The sequence below is a fragment of the Heterocephalus glaber genome, unplaced genomic scaffold (genome assembly GCF_053883595.1).
Source record: "Heterocephalus glaber isolate CG9 unplaced genomic scaffold, H.glaber_assembly_v1.0 deba00001497, whole genome shotgun sequence".
Taxonomy (NCBI): Eukaryota; Metazoa; Chordata; class Mammalia; order Rodentia; family Bathyergidae; genus Heterocephalus; species Heterocephalus glaber.
Genome location: NW_028258320.1, coordinates 38,071,066 through 38,092,693, shown reverse-complemented (window position 1 = coordinate 38,092,693; position 21,628 = coordinate 38,071,066). Strand labels below are relative to the sequence as shown.

Here is a 21,628-nt window from a genome sequence, read left to right as displayed (position 1 = left end):
ATATATATATGTATATATATATCAGAGAGAGAAAAAATCCCCTTTTAACTGCTCTCTCAATTATACATTTATCAGGGAAGTGATTACTAGACCTTGGATTAAAATAGGTCCTAGCCCTAACTGAGGGGGTAAGATCCCCAGATTTCAGATGCAGACATTTCCTAGAAGAGAAACAGTATTGAAACAATCTCTAGTTGAGATGCTAAGATAAGGAAATGTCTCAGCAATAGCAAGAAGGGTGCTGGGGTAGATCTCATTGTTCATTAGTATTTTCCCTCTTGTGGGCTTGAAAGAAAATTTTAACTGAAAAGTAGACATTCTACATTTAGAGATGGTCCTTCATCAAAGCTATGATCTTATTGTACACACGTTGAGGGGCATCGAGGCCCCAGACAAAATCAACATGGTTCCAGTCTGGCAACATTTGAAAGTAACAGAGATTTCCAATTTGAGGGAGTATCCTGGCCACATCCTGGGGTGTTACAAGGACATCTTTTCCACCAGCCCAAATAGCAGTGGGCACCTTCATAGCAGTCAGGTCATATATTGGAGGCTGACTCTGTGTGTGAGAGACAGAGAAAAATCATTCATGAGAGGAAGCTTCTCATAGCGACATGAAATTCAAATAAATTAACTAAAAGAACAGAAAAGGGCCAGAGGAATGCTTAAAAATATAGTGCTAGCGCCCGGGAATTTAGCTCAGTGGGTCTGTTGCCTGCCTCGCAAGCACAAGATCCTGAATTTCTATCCCGGGTACCAAAAAAAAAAAAAAAAAAATATATATATATATATATATATATATATATATATATATATAGTGCTAAATGAATCTGCAATATTTGATGAGTGAAGTTAAATGAGAAAAGATGGCTTACAACTCAACTCTTAAATGTTAATAACTTTAATGATTAAAAGTCACAAAGAAAACATGATGCTGGGAAAATTGGAATAAATACATAAAAACATTAACACATCTAGTTATCTTTGGGTGCAGGGATTACAAATGATTAATTTCCTTTGTATGTGTTCCTTTTTTGTCTGAAAATACTGCAATGAATACAAATTAAAATTTGATTTCTTTTAAAAAGAAAGCTGTATGGGTGCAAATGCCAATTGGCAGGTAGAAGTCTTGTCAGTCAAAAACAATTTCTCATTAAATTTCTTTTTTCAAATGGGAAGGGGATCTAGAGATGGAGAGGGGTGGGGGGAGGGGAAATGAAAAGAACTTATGTGCTGTGTGCATGTGCCAATTCCCCACAATGAGTGTAATCATTATGGACTGAACACATAGACTATTGAAAATTAATTAAAAAAGACTTCTCAAGAGTCCTGTTCTGGGGTCATTCTGAGTATCTCACCTGATTGTAGTGCTGCATGTTCTCAGCTTCATTTCCCCAGTCATATGCTCTGAATTCATCAGCTTGGTAAAGCTAAAAGAAATGTGTTTTAGAAAAAGAATCATAAGAGATAACAGTAAATCATTGAAAAACATTACACTTAGGAATAAAATTAGCCCTCTGGATCACCAGAAGAATGTAAGTACCTTTCTGCTATTATGAAAAAAATGGGATCCCAAAGAAAGAGACACAATGCCTGCCTTGGTTTGAAGGAAAAGCTAATGGAAAACCAAGACTCATTAGAGGGAAGTCAAAGCCCAGATATGTCTTTCTCTAGGGAAGACTCATATTTACTAGAGCTCCCCCAATTTACTTCTTGCTTTAGCTCAGGATCTATTTTATAGGTTCTGATTTCAAATGGGGTCTATTTATATCACCTTCTTTTTCTGCACCATAGAACACTTTTTCCTAAAAGCTAGGAAAATGAAGGCATGAAAATGGCAACAAGCACAAACTAGAAGCAAGCAGTTAAGTTTCTCGGGGTATGCCTATTATTCAACACTGTCCTTTCATATATAAGGATTGGAGTGATTTCCCATAACAAAGACTCTACCTGTTTTATATGCAGGATGTTCTGTATTGATGATCCAGTGGGAGCATGGGACATATATACATCCATTCGACTCTAAGGGACATTAAACTTATGTTACAGCAACAATCACTCAATGAAATAAACTATGCCTTTCAGAGCAGACAACAATTATGATGATTGAAAATGTTTTGAAAATGACAAAGCAGAATCATCTAGGTAAATATGTATTTATGTCACTTGAATGTGTGTGTACCATGGGCTGACTAGTGAGATGTGCTGCTTGGTAGCAAATCTGCACCTGCTTGGAATTTCCAGGGCAGTTTGCTTATTTTGAAGCAGAGGAATCAGTGATAGATATCATGGAGCAAAATAACTAAAAAAGTGATTAGTTCAATTTCAGGGTCGTGGTGATGGTAGTTATGGTGGTGTATACACAGATCAATAGATCAGAAAACCTGGATTTCAGGCCCTCATGTTGTCAATTACCAGCTTTATGACTTTGGTTAAGTTACTTAACATCTCTCAGTTTCTACTTTTCCATCTGTTAGATGAATATATTAAAAATTGTACTAACAACTTGCTGGGCTCTTGTGAGATAAAATAAAATATGGCATTAGTAAAGCTGAAACCCAATTCCTTCCAAAGATTATTTTGATCTTTGTAAACACCATAGAGTTGAAAATTAGAAATCAAATAGTAATCATAATTACATGTCTTAGAATATAATGAACCTAATCAAGGGAAACTATTAAAATTCTTTTGAACAAACAGCCTTTGAAAAATAGTTCCTCATGGGTTTCAATCTAACATAATTTAGCCTCTTGACGCCTAATGGTAGGAAGGAATGGCAGAGAACAGCTATCTTGGGACTGCATTCAGCGTAACAGTCTCATTGGCTGCCAGTTAGAATATAGCAGCAATAACTGTTCAACCGCAATTGTGTGAGAATGTAAATTCTGCCTCATTCTCCACTGACTCCTTCTCTTCTCCCTCCTCCTTCCTGAATTCTCAATAACAGGAAACAAAGAGTTCATGAAGTAGGACTGCTAATTCATCATAGGAGGAGTATCCATCACTTGTCCATTCTGTCTAAATTTTCCAGGTTAAATGAAGAATTTTATTTGAAGCCAAAATCACTTGTAAAAGAAAGCAGATGAAAAAGAAGTAGAATGCTTGTATGGTATATGCTTCTCTCTAGGGTTCTATTTTTTAATGTAATATATTGTGAACATGTGAAGACCTACTACCAATTATGGAACATCCATGTTACTAATTTTGACCAAGGAGGGAATGGTTCAACTACCTCTCCTGGTCCTAGATTCTGTGATCTGTGGAATACATAATTCTCTCTGCATAGCAAATATCTGCCATTAAAGGTTTAAAGTACAATATAAACTTATATAGCATAATGGATAGATCAAAATGAACTAAAGGAAAGTTGTAATTTCTTCACACATTAAATGGCTACATAATTATCATACATACCATGTTCATATTTTTCTTGTTGAATCCAGCCCATAAGGACAGAAATTCACTACATGTCAGCCAGAGTATTTTGTTGTTACAGAGTTTGGTAACAAATATCTTTAAACTTTTATCTTCTAAAAGGAAACCTTTGGTACCAAACATAGCCTGTGAAGGTAAAAAGTAATTACTTTTTCTAGATTCATCTTCAGATTATTATTCTAGGAATGAGTCACCCTTGGGGATCTATTTGCATTTCATTTATGGTTTCAGTCAAGGAGACCAAGTCACTCCAACAAGTGTCTTAGAAATCCATTTTCAAGTGAGGCTATTTATCAAATATTATTTATAAGGAGAATGCAGTAAGGTATCTTCAATCCCAAATTCAATTCTCCATGGTGAAGAGCCCTTGTATTTTGTCCAATTAATGATTGCCACTACTTCTCATTTATTGATAAGCAAGATGAAATAATTTTTCTTCTTAAAGTAACATATTACCTAGACTATGAAGGAAAAGCAGAGTTTTATGTATTGCTTATGTACCCACTGGCTTTCTAGTACTACCACAGATTAACCAATTCTCACTATGAAAAGTGGAGAATGAGATACCACAGAGAGGATGCCAATGGACATCAAAGACGTGATGGCATCACAAAGATGGGATGGTTTAAACCTCTAGGTCTTAGGAAAATAAGAGTAGGTAGACTTTCCATGGGAGCTTCTGGGAACAACCAATAGCAGTGGGGAGCCAGGGAATGGGACTTAAAGTGGAAGGAATTTTCATGGTAGAGAATATGAATTGAGATAAGCAGGAGCATTACCTGGCTCTTATGTGATCTATGTTAGAAAAAAAACACATGTACAAAACTGGTGCACTGACAGATAGATGTGGTTACCTATAAATTAAATTTGACAAATTCGTTGACTCAATCCTGCCAAGATGTAGATAACATTCAAAATTAACTGATGCCAACACATTTTGTACTAGAACTGTCAGCCACACAAAAAGGAAGTTATGTCACTTGTGCTTACAGCAAACAATGCCACAAAATCATTATCAAACCAATCATTAAGCCTTATAGAAATTCTTCCTTGCATTAGCTCCTTAATATTTTTTCTATTCCTACTACTCCACCCCCAAACCAGGGCCTTGTCTTCTTATATATGAATTACTATGACACTCTAACTGGTAGCCTTGACTTCATTTTAGCCCAAATCCACTTTTTCCCATTGCCTCAAATTCAAATGGCAATGTTGGTAAAATACTATGCTCTTCTTGACCATGTCCATCATAGAGAAACAGAAACAAACAGGGAAAAAATTTTAGGAGATAAAATCCCAAGTCCATATTGTCAACCAAATGACTTTTTCTACCTTTGAAAAATATCAATAAATATCTGAATGAACACTTGGGATGTAGGACATTTGAGGTTTTGGAATGTAGCTCTAATAAGTTAAAGCAAGTTTCCAAATGGGAACGTTATTTTTAGTCAGGCTTATTTAACATGAAAACCAAGGACATCTTTGTCACACATAACTTGAAGAGTGCCTTCCAATTAGACATCGTGAATTCATTGACCTACCCAACTAAATGGGAAAAAAAACCCTCATGAGGACACCTTATATGGATACAGCAGTCAGTTCAACCTTGAAATTTTAACATGTGCTCAGCTCTGTAAATGACTGAATGTAGTGAGTTTTATATGAGACCTGTAGATACCATGGCACAGACATGCACACACATGAAGGCATACACACATGCAAGGATGTGCTTAGAAAGTCAAATTTCTCTAGGTTAAATCTAAATTTCCTACTTTTACTTCATAATAGATTTAAAAATAAAAGGATCTATGATCCAAAATGAGATGCTAAAGTACATTTTGGCAAAAGGAGGACCCTACCTTGATTGCGGACTGTGGAAGCAGAAAAAAACTGCTAAAAATACTCGTGGGATATTTGAAAGAGGCCACAGGACCCAAGGCAAAATTCATTTTGATTCTTTGTGCCAGTTCAGGAATGGTGGAAAAGGCTGCAAACCCTGAAAGAATAGGAGACAAGACGATCTTGTAAAAACTAGAAATACTTAGGCAACAAAAGAGAGGTTCTACTTAGTTGGGTTTTTTTGTTCTTCTATTGCAAAGATTTTGGGGATGGGTTGAAAAGTTTTTTGGAGTTATTCTGCAAAGATAATCTGCTTCCAGTTCTTTTTACTCTAAAGTCTCCAGCTTTCTTTTGTTCTACTGATGGACAATTTAAAAGTTTTAAAATTTCTATATAAATCCTTACATTTAATCATTACCCCATAAATATTAAATTATATGCTGAATACATGAATCTAGTTGATTTATCATAGTTTTTGTTTTTTGCCTGTAAACTAATGTGTCCATTCTTTTGAATTGAGTATAAGCGCCTCTTTCTTTTTTTTTTTTTTCTTTTGGTACTGGGGATCAAACTCAGGACCTTGTACTTTCGAGGCAGGCGCAGTGCCACTGAGCTAAATCCCCAGCCCCAGAGGTCCTCTTTCTTATTAATTAAATTCAATTTAGGTTGTAGGTTGGGAGGAAAGTACAATTGGTGCATATTTACTATTTGGAGGGAATATGTCATGACATTAAGCTTTCTTTTTTTCAGCTCAGAGGGAATTTAGACACTTCCTTTTTAACATTACTTCACTGGATTTGGGGTACATGCTATTTCTAGAAGATTATATCACATTCCAAATCTGCATCTAAGACCTGAAATGGAGAACGGGTTCACCCCACATAGTCACTGGGCTGTAGGTGCACAGGCACTTAAGGTACTAGATTTGTTCCCAGCATAAGATAGGATGCACCATACATAGCACCTACTCCATTCCAATGTAAAAGTGAATCCTTGGAAGACTCCAGTGACATTGACTTTTGTAGACATACCTATTGTAGTGCCAAGTGAATGTCCAATGAAATATAGCTTCTCCTGACCAGTTTTATTTACAATGAAATCTATTACTCCTGTGAGATCATATTTGGCCATTTCATCAAAACTGCAAAGTAAAACAGGGGCTTATAAATACTTGCAACTGTAAATTCAAATGCATATACCTGCTCACTTCTTTTTATACACAGAATTCTCTGCTGCCTATTTATTCTGTGTATCTCATTGTTTACCCAATGAAATGTAGATTATTTTTTACCTCACATTTACACAGTTTATGTTCTAATAACAGGAACTAATTCAAGGCATGTGTATGGCATCTGAGGTTCAGTCTTCTTCTTTCTTTTCTTTATTACTGTCTCTTGCTTTTTTTCCCCTCTCCTTTCCCTATCTAATTTGCAAGCTTCTGTTTCTGGATCTTGCATGGAATTCACAATTCTTAGGATTGTTTTATACCCATCTTTGGAAACAGGTCTGATGTCAATTACAATCCTACCATTTACTAGCTGAATACTTTTTGATAAATTACTTAAATGTGCTGAGCTTAAGTTTCCTCATCTGAGAAATGAACAGGATAGTGCCTGGCTTGCAGGCAGTTATGGGAGTTGAATAGTGTAAATGAAATAACTTGACTGCCAGTAGATACTTAGTCAGACGTTGCTATTTGTGTTTCTGTCCACATAGATATATATTAACTAATTTAATGAAAGTGGGCATGAAGAAGTCTCTAAATCAGTGTTACCAAGCAAAAGAGAATTGTTGTGATGCTTTAAGATAAGCAAACTCCATGCTCCCAGCCAAGAGCCACTGACACAAAATATTCCCTGACTCTTGCCCCTGCTACAGAGCTCTAATGCTGGCAATTTGTTCCATCCCCTTTTTGTTCTCAAACCACTGGTGTATGCTGCATATGTCATTAAGATGATAGAAATACACACTGCATTCCCATTAACAATGTTTTAAAAATCTCATATTGTTTTCCTGAACATTATATGCTGTATAATCTGAGTCTCAATTTCTGTAAATAAATAACAGTGCACATCATCTTTGCAAGATTAATTAGCTCTCTAGGAGACAAGACTTGTAAGAATACCACTAGAACGAGCAGAAACTTTGAGAGGTCAAGGACTTTTTGTATTCACCATTTGAATCTTAAAGGCACAGGACAGTTTAAACATTGGTTGAATGAATTCATCCCTTGGTAATGGGAATTTCCTGAGCTGTCCCTTGGACATACTTATAATGTACAGTATTGGACAGAATTGAATGTTCAAATGATCTTACTAGAATGTTATAATATGCCTGTGGGAGAATCAGTGAAAATCAAAGTTTCTTGGTGTTTCTCTCTATGGAGATGTTAGTAGAAACTACAAGGAGTTTTATGACTCCATATATTATAGACTATTACTGTATCAATATTATCTACACTGTTATATTTTAAAGAAATTATCTCCACTTTTGATTTTTCTTAGAGTTTTACCTAAAAGCCCAGAATTTGTCTTCATTTGCAGAGAGTGTTCTATGTCTTCTTGACCAAGTGTTCCCTCGACTGTTTCCCATCCATACATCGTAACCTGAATCTGCTAAGAGGAACCCAAGGCTTCCATTGGCATAATTCTCAAGCCAGTATGCATTATCTGCAAACAGGGCATGCTGCAGATATACAACTGGCCGAGGGCCTAGGAGGAGTATGGGGAGAGAAGCAAGAGAAATGTGCAATAATTAAAGTATGTCAGACATGTTTTAAACATTTACCACACATGTGTGGTAAAAAGCAAAATAGTTTTCTCCTTGTCATTAATATAGAGCATTATAATCACATAACTTCAGTATCTTGAGCAAATACTTTGTACCAGGGAATATATTGACTGATTTACATAGATTAGATTATTAAGTTCTTTTTTTTTTTTTTTTTTGGTACCGGGGATCAAACTCGGGACCTTGTGCTTGCAAAGCAGGCACTGGAACCACTGAACTAAATCCCCAGCCCTATTAAGTTCTTACAACAACTCTAAAAATAGCTGATTTTTCAGGATCATTTTATAAATGTGGAAACCAAGCTTTACGGAAATTAATTTAACTTTCCCAAAGGTGACTTAGCTAAAAAGTTATGGAGCAGAGACTCCGATCCCTCTCCATCTCATGCCAAAGCATGTGCTTACAACTGCTCTGCTGTATGTATTCATTTACAGATGGTCACTGACTTAACAACTTACGATTTTTCAACCTTACCACTGTACAAAATATTCACTGTAAATAATACTTCAAATTTAGAATTTTTATCTTCTCCCAGGTGAGTGGTGTGCTATACAATAGCATCTGGAGATGCTGGGCAGCAGCAGCAATGAGCTTCAGTGCCCAGACAGCTAGGTGATCACAAGGATGAGCAATCTATCCTCCACAGTACTCTGTGTTGCTAAATTATGATGATAGGTAGATTAGGTGTATTAAAGGCATTTTTCTTGTGATAGTTTCAATTTATGTTGGGTTTCTCAAGACATAACTCCAACCTAAGTCAAGTAGCATCTCTATACATATGTGACTTACAATGTTGCAAAATTTATTATGTGTACTGAAGGCCTGTATCTCTTTCACGAGCAGGGAAAAGTAGTAGAAATGGGCATTCATAAGCTCCTTCCCATGAATCTACCCAAATCCTCAGCCTCTGCTCATTGAAGAGCATTTGAAAACAGTAATAGTAGAATCAACTCAACATACTTCTGCCAATTCCCACATTCATGAAGGAGAGAGTATTTCATGAGATAAAAAGAACCAGAGTTAAACATTCAGAAAAGGCACCATAATTTAATGGTTAAGAACCAAGCTGCCTGAGTTAAAATTCTAATTTTGTCACTTATTATTTGTGTGACTCTGGGATTATTACATAATCTCATGTGCTTCTGTTTTTTCGTATGTAAACTGATGACTATAAGGGTTACTAGGAGCTTTAACAGATTTAAAGTATTTAAAACAGTACAGCTAATATCTAGTTTTAACTGCAGCACTTTCCAAAATTCTCTCTTCTTAAGCAACACTTTCTGTATGCATTTTTCTCCCTTTATAGTTCATACTTCCTTTCCCCCAAGTCTGATATTGCCAAATTTCGCTAGACACAAAAACAAAACAGAAAAAAGACTGAGGATGCTCTGTTAAACTTGAAATTGGGATAATGAAAAATTTTATATAAATATATTTTAAAATAGAACATCTATTAAAATTTTGGTTGCTTATTGGACCTTCAAATCTAACTAGGAATCACTACTCTGTCTGGTAGAACTCTCCACATCTCACTCTCATTTTTTTGTTCTGAATTTCTTGAATTACAAATCCCTCTGAGGGCCAGATATTTAGCTCAGTGGTTCCACCGCCTGCCTCACAAGTGCAAAGGTCCTGAGTTCAGTCCCCGGTACCAAAAAAAAAAACCCCTAAAACAAAACAAAAAATCCCTTTGAGGGAAAGAATGTTAAGTAATGTGATTTTAGCTGCCACTGAATGTGGATGGTGGAAGAAAAGATGCAGAAGAAACATGGTAAAGGAAGACACATGATTTGCCTGTGAGCCTCTGCAGAAATTTTGCTTACTCCTTCCCACTCCAGAGACTGGGCAGTTTCAGAAGTGTCACTTTCATTTAACCTGATTTTTCATGCTGTAGAGGGTGCCCACTAATTTTAGTAAGAACAGAGGAGGCTCTTTGGGGTACCCCACTAGAGTTAACTTCATTCAGCCCAACAAATTTCTTCCTAAACAGTGAGGAAATCCATTTTCCTGGAACATATGAGAAATCAGTAATGAACTAACAAGATGTGGGTTCCATCTTAGCATTTACCTCTGAACAAACAAGTCTACCTGCTCAACAAGATCAGTATTTTTACATTCTTGTCTGTCATCTGTGAGCTAGAGGGAAAAGAATAGCTTCCTAGTTAGCCATTTAAAGAGCACTCCAGTAATTCAACCAATTTTGACAAAGCAGTCACTGTCTTGAGCTTCAGTAACATTCTGTCCCCCTTCTCAGGAGACACACATTTGTACCTGAGCACCCAGTATGTCTTCTCCCATAGGGAATTCGGTTGATGGCAAGTATGTAACCATCTTCAGTGATGACTTCATACTCTTCACTGGGATAGCCATTGTATGTGATGATTTCACTCTGCCCAGTGAAAATACAAGTGTTAGCAGAGACTCTTTGAAGGATAGCAATAGGAACTAGAACAGTACCTGGTGTGAGCCTATTGGGGAACGACATCTATGGCGCTAGGTGACTATAAAATTAATTTACTACATAAAATCTTGATTTAAAATAATAGAATATTAAAAATATCTATTATTGTCTTTTTCTGGTAGGAGGGAGAATATTTAGCTTTGACTTATTCTTCTGACAAAGCTATATTTTTAAGTCATTTAGCTTTTGAGACCCCTGTTGGATTAATATTCTTAAAGTACAAATTAAAAGAAGAATTGATGTATATAAAAGCAATACAATTCTGCTTTTCAGTACTAGAATATATTAATTATTCATACAAAGAAGCAGGCCTACTTAGCTTAACTCTTATAAAGATGTTAAAAATATATTTAGCTGTTTGTCTTATCAGATATTTTCTCTTACATTAACATCTTTTATAATCCTACCACCCAGTAATCCTGCTTTATTTAGTGTTCTTCGGGATTTTTCTTGACTTACAGCATTCATCCACACTTCAGGATTTATTTTATTTTCCAAATCCACGAATCCACTAGCACTTAAAGTTCCACAAATCAAATAAACTACTGTTAAAAACAGCCACATCATAGGTATACCTGGCAAAAAACATTTAATATTCACAGATTAATTTTATCTGCCAATATTGATTAGTGAAGTGAAAATAATATCCTTATGAAAACTTGAACAACACTCTGAGGAAGCTGATAATGTATAGAAGAGAACCAATACAATAAACTCACATGGAGCACTGTTAATCTGCTCTTGCATGTAGAAATGGTCTTGACATAGCCCAGGTGTTCTAATAGAACAAATTTAATTTAGTATGGGAGCTTATAAATTTTTATTTTGCTCACAGTTTTTACTTATTTTAAGTCTTTGTTCATTGGCGAGTTGCCTGAGTATCTGTAGATTCAGAGGACAAGTTTTCACAACATGGCAAATTAGTTAGTCCAGCCCAGCATCTCACAAAGCAAACAGAAACAATGAACAGATGAAGCTTCAACCAAGAAAACAAGCTTACAATGATGTGACTGTTTCTCATGTGAACACCCAAAGGCAAATAAATCTTGCACATTTCAATGAGCAGTGTCACTTCCTTGCTGTGGTTTAAGAGCTTTTCTCTTTGAAGGCAGGCTGACACTGTGAGATGTAGTGTGCTCATTGTATGAGGGTTGCTGCAGTTGTAGGCCTCACAACAAACAAGATTTCTGACTGGTAAGCTTTTTAGTAGTTTTATTTCTAAATAACAAATACTTTCACTATTTTTCTTATTCTAAGGATGAGCAAGGGAGCCCTTAATATCAGAGAGCCATTAGTTAACAAAATTATGTCTGACTTTGAAAAACAATTTAATTGTTTTGGTTTTTTGGTTTTTTGAGACAGGGTCTCACTTTGTAGTTCAGGCTGGTCTTGAACTCACGGTGATCCTCCTACCTCAGCCTTCCAAGTGTTGGGATTATAGGTGTGCACCACAACACCTGGCAAAAAACAGTTTACTTTTGAAGTTAGATAACTTTTCATTCATTTGTTGTCTTGTTGAAGTTAATTTTCTATCTGTAAATGTTACATAATTTCAAGTTTTTGAAAGTAATAATAGCATCTATTAAGTGGTTCCTCTCTGCCAGGTATAGTCCTCAAGGCACCATATGCACTATTTAAACCTAGAAAACTTCCGTGAAGTTGGTACTAATATATCCTTATTGCATCAAGAAAAAAGCAAATGCTTAGAAAGATTTAAGACCTATTCCAGGTCAAAGAATCCACAGATAACAGGGCTATGATGTGTATACAGACAGCCTTGCACCTGGCAGACACTCCTATTGTGTCTCCCATTGTGATAAATCTCCATCTTACCTAGTTCTGGGTGAACTTCACCTGCTCCCGAGGACTCCTGATTGATTAGGAATTTCTGAACTTTTGCTTTTGACATCAGGCTGGAGAGTGAGATATGGCTGTGATGACAGTTAGAAGCTAGAGAGATGAGAAACAGGAAGCCTGTAGAAACAGGAAAACTTGGACTATGACATGCCCAGGGCGTCTCCCTGATACACCAAATGCTGTGATGCATTTAAAGGTTGGGAAACAGTGGTCTACAAGTAATGAGTGCCAAGTTCCAGGTAACCAGTTTGGCTGAATCATTCATGTTTGTACTGAGTATCTCAGTCTCAGTGGGAGGGTTCAGTAATATTCTCAAATCAGTGCATCAAATGGGAATAATATTCAGCATCCTAATGGACAATATCAGAGATAATAGTATCACCCTTCCCAATTCCAGAGCATAACAATAAGGATCAAAAATGAAGCAATACACGTGAAAGTACTTGTGTCCACAATACAGTGTTCAGGGATGTATGCAGCTAATTCTGTTGAGAAGTAGGGGCTATCAGATTCCTGACTAGAGATCAGAAGGAGTTTGGAATTAGTGGTGTGGCAGTGGAAGCTGACTCAATATCAAAGGGATTTGGCCTACTGTCAACTTCGACAGCAGCTGCTGTGGTTGCCAACCCAGAAACCACTGAACCACTGCTTTAAACAAAGCAGAAGTGGAAGACTAAAAAGATAATGAAGACACTTAACTCTCAGCTCTGCATACAATCTCATGCAATGGAAGCATGTGCCCCAATTTTCAACTGCACTTTGTATGCCTATAGAACCTAAGCATTTCAGAGCCTAAGCATTTCTCACGCTCTTTCTTGTCACAGTATGAATGCTAGGGAACATTAAGTTGCTATTCCATGTGATTCAGGAGTTTTGGTTCTTTTTGTTTGGACTCAGCTTCAAATCCTTTCAGAAACTCAGAATCAAAGGTATTCTCCATATTTGTCCAAATTCTAGAATCTGTTTCAGTTAAGTGAGAAATTTCATCCCAATTGATGAAAGTGGAATAAAAGGAAGTGCTACTCTTGCTGGAACAAGGAAAAGTTATGGAACAAAGAGAGCTCCATTTTCATCCTGCCTAATGAGAGCCATGTTCTGTTCTGATTGATAGTATGATGGTAGGGGTGTACGTGCACAGCCCTGATTTTAAAACAATCCTTCCAAACCAAATTTTAATGGACGCTTCAGAGATTCTAGGAAGCACAATGTTATTGTTCCTGTATTAATGTTGATTTCTCGCCATGACTTAATATGGAAATAGCATGAATATAGTTAGCTTTTCAGGTCTTTACAGATTGCAGACCAGCTCAAGCCTCAAAAAAAATTTCTACACCACTGACTTCTCATACTCCTCCTTTAACTTTGAGGGTTATCTTAATAATCTCAGCATTCTTTTCTTCGTAAAGAAACAAAGCCATACCAAATGAATAAAGCTAACTTTTTTGATCATGTTTCATCACTCTTTTTATATCAGCTTTCTATTTTAATAAGTATTCAACATTGCATATTATTACACATAGTAGTATTTATATATTATGTATAACTATTAAATGTAATAACTATTATATAATATTACCTATCATTATTATATTGTTTAATATTCATAATCACATTGATGAAAATGAAATAAATTAAAACTACTGCTTTGTCCTTATGGAATACAAAATGATAACTTCTACCATCTAGAAGCTCAATTATTTCTATTTGGTATGATGGAGACAAAATTTGTGAGCTCTGTGCTGTAATGAATATAGGAAGAAGAGGGGAGTGGGTCTGGCCAATGAGTCCTTTACAAGCATCTTTTGCCTCTTTTCCTTTCTTTCTTTTCTTTTTTTTTTTTTTTTTGCTTAAATTCTTTCATTGGTTCATTTTAGGTATACAATACATTTACATTTATCATTGGGTATTTGTACCTGTACATGATATATCTTGGTTCTTATTTTTTTCCCTATTCCCTGTCCTCCCTTCACCACCTCCCCCCTTCCCTATTTACAAAGACTTTGTTTCCATTTTTTCCTTTTCTCATGGTATTTTTAATATCTTGATCCAAGAATCTTATTACAGCCTGAACAAAATATGCAATGACCACTGCCCATTCACCTGTCAGGATGGCTGAAAATATACAATTGAAGACTGATCTTGGATTGTGAAAATGATTATTTTCCTTCAATGTTCTAATTCAAAACACATTTGCTATAATAATACTTTATCTTTTTGTTTGTTTTATTCCTTTTTTCTTCCTAAAGAGTATTTTTTTTTGTTAAAGCATGACTGTATGTCAAAGGAGGCATAATTTTCTTTTGAATATAATTCAAAGTTAAAAAATTTAAGTCATTAAACAATGAGATAGAAATTAAGGAGAATTTAGGGCAAAAGGAAATAATTAGAAAGCTTACACCTTTGAGACAAATTTTGATTTAGAGCAGTGGTGGTGAACCTATGGCACACGTGCCACAGCCAGCTTTTTGTTATAATTGAAAGGTCTAAAAAGGTTTACCTTCACTACCCTAGAGTAAGATTTTGCATAAATAGGAACCTGGCATATTTCCCTTGCTCCCTAGATAATTTAATCTACTTTGCATCCTAAAACCATAAGTGTATAAGTTTACATGTACCAGTATGTGTGTAAAATGATTAGTTTACTTTGGCTTGTTGAAAAATAGTTTAAATTATGTGCTAAAATTTTATTTACCTATAAAGCAAAGTTGGTAATGTTTATTATTTCTATTAAAAATACTTTTGTTTTTGAGATTATCTATTAGAGTAGAACACTTTTTTTAGTGTTGGTGATAATGAATCTTCATTTCAACACCAAACTACGTCCATCTTCAAAAACAGTATAGTTAAAGAGTCAGAAAAAGGAATAATAGAAAGTTAAATAGATCATAATTAACTAAGATATTCAAGGTATTTGAAGAGGCCATAACAAGCTAGTTGAACACACACTCATCCCAGTCCAAATGGTCAAAGGAAAAAAAAATCACTTACATTCAAAGAGAAGTTATTATCAAAAGTGCTGATGGCTATCCTTGATGACATCCATGTCCAAGAGTGGCAGAAAAAGGACTACGTGTATGGCAAAGGTCAAAGCTTTGTGAGAACAAAGGGGAAGGACTATTCCATTGAACAGGAATATTATACCATCTACTCCTCCAAGCAGGTTTACCTGCCTCACTGCTTGCTTAATGTTCATCACTTATGCATGGTATTCTCAATAGGTCATTTTGTATTTGAATTCCTGTAGGAGGTATATTCATATGCAGATTCTTTTTTTAAAAAACACAAAACATTTGGCCAGGTGTTCAAGTTGGATCTAGTTTTAGATACAGTCTGATCCAGAATTGTGACTGGAATGTGCAAAGAGGTAACATTGTCTACTTTGATACATGCTCTCACGTCTATTCTGAGGTCATATTCTACTTTGTGAAATTGCTGTTAAATCTTCTTCATGTCTTGCCAGCATCCTGAAAAATAAGTAGTATTGTCAGAATATCCTGATTTGAATTCCTCAGGTATTGTCTCCATCAAAGCTTTTGGCTGAGTTAGTATGTGAATGAATGAATGAATCTGGAAGTCCAGAGTATATAGCTTAGTGACTGAGGAATAATAATAATGCTATTATTATTAATCAAGGAGGATTATTAATTACCTATTGAGTATCTATTAATTACCTATTGAGTTAAGTGTTTTCCTTTGGTCTGCTACCAGGTTGGCTATAAATTCTCCTGGATCTCTCTGTTCTTAAGTGTTTCAAAAAAATTTCTTGTCAATATCTTGTACATCTAACAAAAGAGGAACCTTATAGGAAATGAATCAATAGTGCTCTATGTTTGAACTAAATTAAAAGAGGCACATTATTATTCATAGATTCCATAGCACAATAATCCAATGAAAAATTCCAACTTAACAGCAGTTTTTTTTTTCCTATTTAACATCCAAATTATTCTTAAATCTGCTGACTGCTTTGGCACAATCTGATAGCTTTCACACACACTCTGTATTCAGTATTCTCTCACTTCTCCATAAATTTGAAAATGTTACAAGTTCAGAATTATTCAAGATTTTCAACAAATAACCAAATATTTTAGAAATTACCTTAGTTGTTTCTCTATGCCAGCACTGTCTAGTAGAAATATAATGTGAACTATATATATAATTTAAATTTCCTAGTAGCCACATTTTTAAAGATTCTAAAGAAATGAATGAAATAAATTTTAATGTTTTCTTTAAATCAATGTATCAAAATTTTATTTTAATGTGCAATCAATATCATCATTAATCAGATACTTTCCGTTCTTTTTCATTCTCAATCTTTGGAATCTGGTGTGTGTATGTATTATACTTTCAGCACATCTCAGTTAAGACTCGCCACATTTTAAATGCTTGGCAGCTCATCTGACTACCACCTGTGTGTTAGCTAGTACAGCTCTGTACAATCAGTCTTGTGCTTCTTGTTTTCTCCCCCTTCCCTGTTTTCCTTCACCAGATTCTTATTTTTTATATAGTACTCACCCTAAATAAATAACTTTTATTATATATTTAACATGATTTGAATATATGCCTATCAAACTTTCAACAGTCTGAATCATTAAACATATTTTCTCAAGTGCGTGGCTTCTGCTCCCCAACTGAGATTTAATGTCTGGCAAAAAAAATGGTGTTTATACAAATACTGAACTATAATCCTTTATCAAAAACACAATACCTACTACTCTTATTGAGATCAGTGTATCTAGAAAGATAGCTTATTATATGGGCTTTGTTCAAAACCAAAACCTTTATGGCTATTAAACTGTTTTTTACATGACTTAACATTTTCTCATGAAGTGTCACTAAAATGACTGTGCCATCATTTATACATTTGAAAGTTTCCTGATCTAACTCATCTGAGACTACTGCTTGAATAAGTAATAATGGTCATATATGCATAGCAGGTTTCTTGAGAGGTTTTGCTTTGAGATCGTAGATATCAGCACAGACTCACTGGTTGTCCCTAAAAGACAACTGAGCCCCTGACATAGTACAGAAATATTTGACTTTGGTTAGTTTTCTTTTCAAATATCCTCAACTGCCTTCATTTTTACCTGGAACACATAGGTCTTCTAACTATTCTGCTTCATTCTTGATATTGCAGCTGTCATCATCCTTTTATTCTATTTTTTTTTTGAGACAGGGTCTTGCTATGTCATCATCACTCAAAGCTACACACTGATTATGTTTTAATCACATTAAAGACTTTAAAATCCTTCAATAAGTTTGCACTCAAATGCTATAAGTGGCTAGAAAGGCCTACAAGCTAGTTTCCACCACCTCTTTGAGCTTACCTTGCCCTACTCTGGCTTTCTCTAGCTTCTGTACTTATTTTTCTCCATCAACGGTAGCTTCGTACAACAAGAGCTAATCCCCTGCACTTAGTATGTGGCAGATGTTACTGATCTCAGCCAACATTTCATTTCCTTGGAGACTTCCCTGTCCACACTAATAAGGGTGTACTTTTTTTGGTGGGTTCATCACAACTATAATTAAAAATTTAATAGTATGAGTAGCTATGGAGTATTTACCTGCTTTTTTCATCACTCTTTAAGTTTCACATGGGCAGGAATAGTGTCTCCCTTATTGTTCCTCTTGCTTAGCTAGTTCTGAATGCCTAGCTACTTCATAATAGATAATTTACAACATTGTAGCATAAAAATTAAGAGCTTCAGCATGTAAAGTAAAGATTCCAGAGTTCAGAGAAATAATATTTTAAGAAAGTTGCCCAAAATATCTTCAGTTTCCTAATCTATATGGAAGAAATAAGAATAATACCATTTTATAAGGCTACCATGAAGATGAAATGAGAGAGTTTATGTAAAGTGCTTAGACTATATTTTCTTAAGGAAAAGGCTCAGTGAACTTTCATGATCATGGAGGTGATAGTTTTTTGAATCATATTCTTCTCCTATTGGTTTATTCATTTTCCTACTTATCCCAGTCAACATTTTCACACCAGAATTACTGGGACAATGGCAAGATTGAATGTCCAAATGTGCTGGGCTGATATTCCAGAGACACCGTAGAGGTATCTCCTTGTGAACATTTGGTGGTCAGCCAATCACTCTTTCCTTGTCAATGCTCAGATCTCATTTAGTAAGATTCTATCTATATTACAAAATTCTTGATAAATGAATCTTAGTCAAAAGTATATAATTGCATGTCATAAAAGTACTATATTTTCTATAGGATCTAATCAGGTGCTTCAAAATAAAGAGGACTATCCCCGCCTTAATTATTTATTGATCACTGACTTTGTATCTGTGTGATGGCAAATGCCATTTTGATTTAAGACAGACATAGCCACTGCCACCAAGAAGCTGGACTAACACCCACATTCATTTGGACACCAGACAGCCTTCACACTCTCTGTTGACACTTACTGTTCTTGCCTCTTTCTATAGATATCCCAAAGGTTTCTTCACAATTTTCCCTCCTCTGTAATGTCTTCTCTGATCCTTCATCCTTCTATGATTATCCCATGCTTGAAAGTTCAACAACATCTTCTCCTTAAGCATTCACAAGGCATTTTGTGGCTATATAATACACTATTAATGTTCACCTGTATATAATAATATCCATACCTGGATCACAACCTTAAGAGCATAGCGAAAAGCTCTTAACAACCACAGCAGCCAGATGGTTATTTTCTATTTGACTCTGAGTACCTTAGTTACTTCTGGTACTTACTTTTTAGTGTGAGAATAGTACTAGAATCTAACTCATGTAATATGGTCAGGACTAGATGAGATACATGTGCAGCTTGTATGGAACTTGGCACATAGGAGAAACTTTAAATATTAATTCCCTCCATAAAACTTCCCCACTGTGCAGCATGTAAGATAGCACTGGATAAAATATTAAAGAGTACTTACTTGATTGTGAGAATAAATGGAGAACAGTTGATTGACAAATACTAAGATACAGGTAGAATTGCACTGTGAGAGGCAGGACAGCATCATGGTTAATCAAGAATGCTGGTCCCTGTGTAAGATGGCTTTTAGGTTCATAACATTCTAGAAATTCAGTCTCATAGGTAAAGTGGCGAAACATAGAGTGTATCTTCAGAGCTATTCCGAGAATTGAACCAGATAATACACAAAAAATACTTAGCATAATACCTAGCAAATTTTAAGTGTTTAAAACTGTTAAGTACAGATGGCATCCTTAAATATTATTAAAATAAGTATATCTAAATCTCAGGAAGGCAAAAAAACAAATTTTATGCTTAACTATGACTTTATATATGTCACTTAATATCTTGGTATATTTTATTCCTATGTAAATTAAGAACTCTATTTTTCCATGTAGATTGTGGTCAGGATGAAAAAATATTAAGCTGCTATCTTTACATAGTACTTTTTTTTTTTTACATAGTACTTTTAAGCAATAATACTTATTAGCCTCTTTCCATGTAACTGCCATTAGACTCAATTCTTTCAAAGTACTCTCTCAAAGGAATCTGGTAGCAGTAACATTTTCTCTACAGATAGGGAATGAAGTTTAGAGGATTTAAATAATTTTTCTTATGGGTATGAAGATGATAATGGAGTTGGAAATCAAACCTAAACAATGTGACTATAGGGCCCATGTTTAATAGTATGCTATACAAATATGCTTCTTACACCTCTTTGATCTTCATGACAGCATATGGGGTAAGTTAGTGTCTCTGTTTTGCAGAAATAACCTAACTTATCTACTTGACATTACAGTGGTGAACACACTAAACTGACACTGAAATGACTGGGCCTAGGAGATGGAACTCAAAGGATGTGAGAATGTTTAGCTTCAGGTAAAAAGTATCAGGTATAAAACTAAAGCAAAGACCTTGCTCTTTAGGGTATAGTGGCTTGTGAAAATTACAGATCCTGCTCTATATTGAAGGAAGGTTGTCCTTTTGAAATTGGGCTAATTCTGTAGTGTTGCAGGACAGAGGGACTACACTGGGAGGACTACATTGGGTAGAGTCAAGTGGATGACTCCTGGTTGCTTTTCTAAGTATTGTAACTATACAAAAGCCATCATGATGCATTTATTGACACATTCTTTTCAGATGAATACCAACCAAGCTGGCAGACCTGGCCCTGCTCTTTGCCAATCTGATTTGACTCAGAACTTGGACAACCTGCTTTGCATATGTGTGTACACTCCTATTCAGTACCAACATTACCCATTTCATTTCCAGTTCCTGCTGTTGGTTCAGCCACTCCTTTTATCATTCTAGCTCTTGTAACATTGATTTTTGTCTTAGTCTTTCTATTCACTTGAAATGCATCCCAAATTCTGTTCTTGCTCACTATATAGATTCTCGGGAAATTTCCAACAACCAAATACTCTAAGCTTCCCAAATTAGCTTCCCAAATTAGGGTACTCTCTTCTGGAGTTCCCCACCTTTGTCTTCAGAGAAACAACACAATAAGTTTAAGGAAGTATTGAGAGCTTGATATTTGGATTCAGATACCAATAGGTTCAAGACCTAGATTTGCTGCTAATTCTTAAATATTCAGTCTAAATAACTATGTCTTTGACACACAATAAGTGCTAAATAATGTTAGTTGTTTTTATTATTGCCCTCCTGGTGTCAAGATTCTCCACTAGATTTTAAATTCAATATAAATGATAAAGGTAAGGACTACATTTTCCTTGTTTCATCCTATATTTCCAACCTGTGAAACAAAAGAAGTGCAGTATAATTTTTTAGAATTTAATGACATAACATTGAAGAGTTGTTAGAAAACTTATTTTCAAGGATTATCAAGGCACACTATCACTAAGGAGACTTTGGATTCCTCAAGCCCAGCCTAAAACTTGTTCAATTTTACAGTTTCCTCCCTTCTAGAAGCTACCAGAATTCAGATTCAGATTTCACGGTTTACATTGATATGATTGGTAACAGTGACAATGATATACCTTGAAACTCCTATTAAAAGAGATTATTAATTTAAAAAGTTATTTTTCCTATGATGGAGAAATAGAAATAAGAAAACCTTACTTGATTGAGAAATGCAATATTGTGAATTACCTCCATTTGGTATGAGGTAAACAGTGTGGGTAAATCCTGTTGAAGAGGATGAGAAATATAAGATGGCTTGAAGATAGCAACTTGCTTGGATGAAAGATGTGCATTTGGTTAGGAAGCAGAGTCAAATATCACTGAAAAAACAGGCGGAGTCAGATTATGGGAAAGTGTTGAAAGACAGGGCAGTTAGAATT

At 35.3% G+C, this 21,628-nt stretch overlaps 1 protein-coding gene across 7 annotated transcripts; it reads right to left on the bottom strand.

Annotated features, from left to right (window-relative positions):
- Nucleotides 1–18: 18 nt before the first annotated feature.
- On the bottom strand, nucleotides 19–16,036 carry Lipn (lipase family member N). 7 transcript variants are annotated; one of them, XM_087184876.1, is made up of 11 exons: nucleotides 15,371–16,036; nucleotides 12,359–12,475; nucleotides 11,245–11,303; nucleotides 10,336–10,453; nucleotides 7,787–7,985; nucleotides 6,306–6,415; nucleotides 5,295–5,431; nucleotides 3,415–3,561; nucleotides 1,951–2,022; nucleotides 1,359–1,430; nucleotides 19–559 (listed from the first exon to the last, which is right to left on the bottom strand). In XM_087184876.1, the coding sequence occupies exons 2-11, from the start codon at nucleotides 12,432–12,434 to the stop codon at nucleotides 326–328; spliced, it is 1,224 nt and encodes a 407-aa protein (XP_087041002.1). In that variant the 5' UTR covers nucleotides 12,435–12,475; nucleotides 15,371–16,036; the 3' UTR covers nucleotides 19–325. The 7 variants fall into 7 exon arrangements, with proteins under 7 accessions (XP_087041002.1, XP_087041001.1, XP_021094833.1 ...); XM_087184875.1 differs by having other exon boundaries at nucleotides 12,359–12,499; nucleotides 15,371–16,035; XM_021239174.2 differs by lacking the exon at nucleotides 11,245–11,303 and adding an exon at nucleotides 10,985–11,100 and having other exon boundaries at nucleotides 12,359–12,499; nucleotides 15,371–16,030.
- Between the last annotated feature and the right edge of the window lie 5,592 nt (nucleotides 16,037–21,628).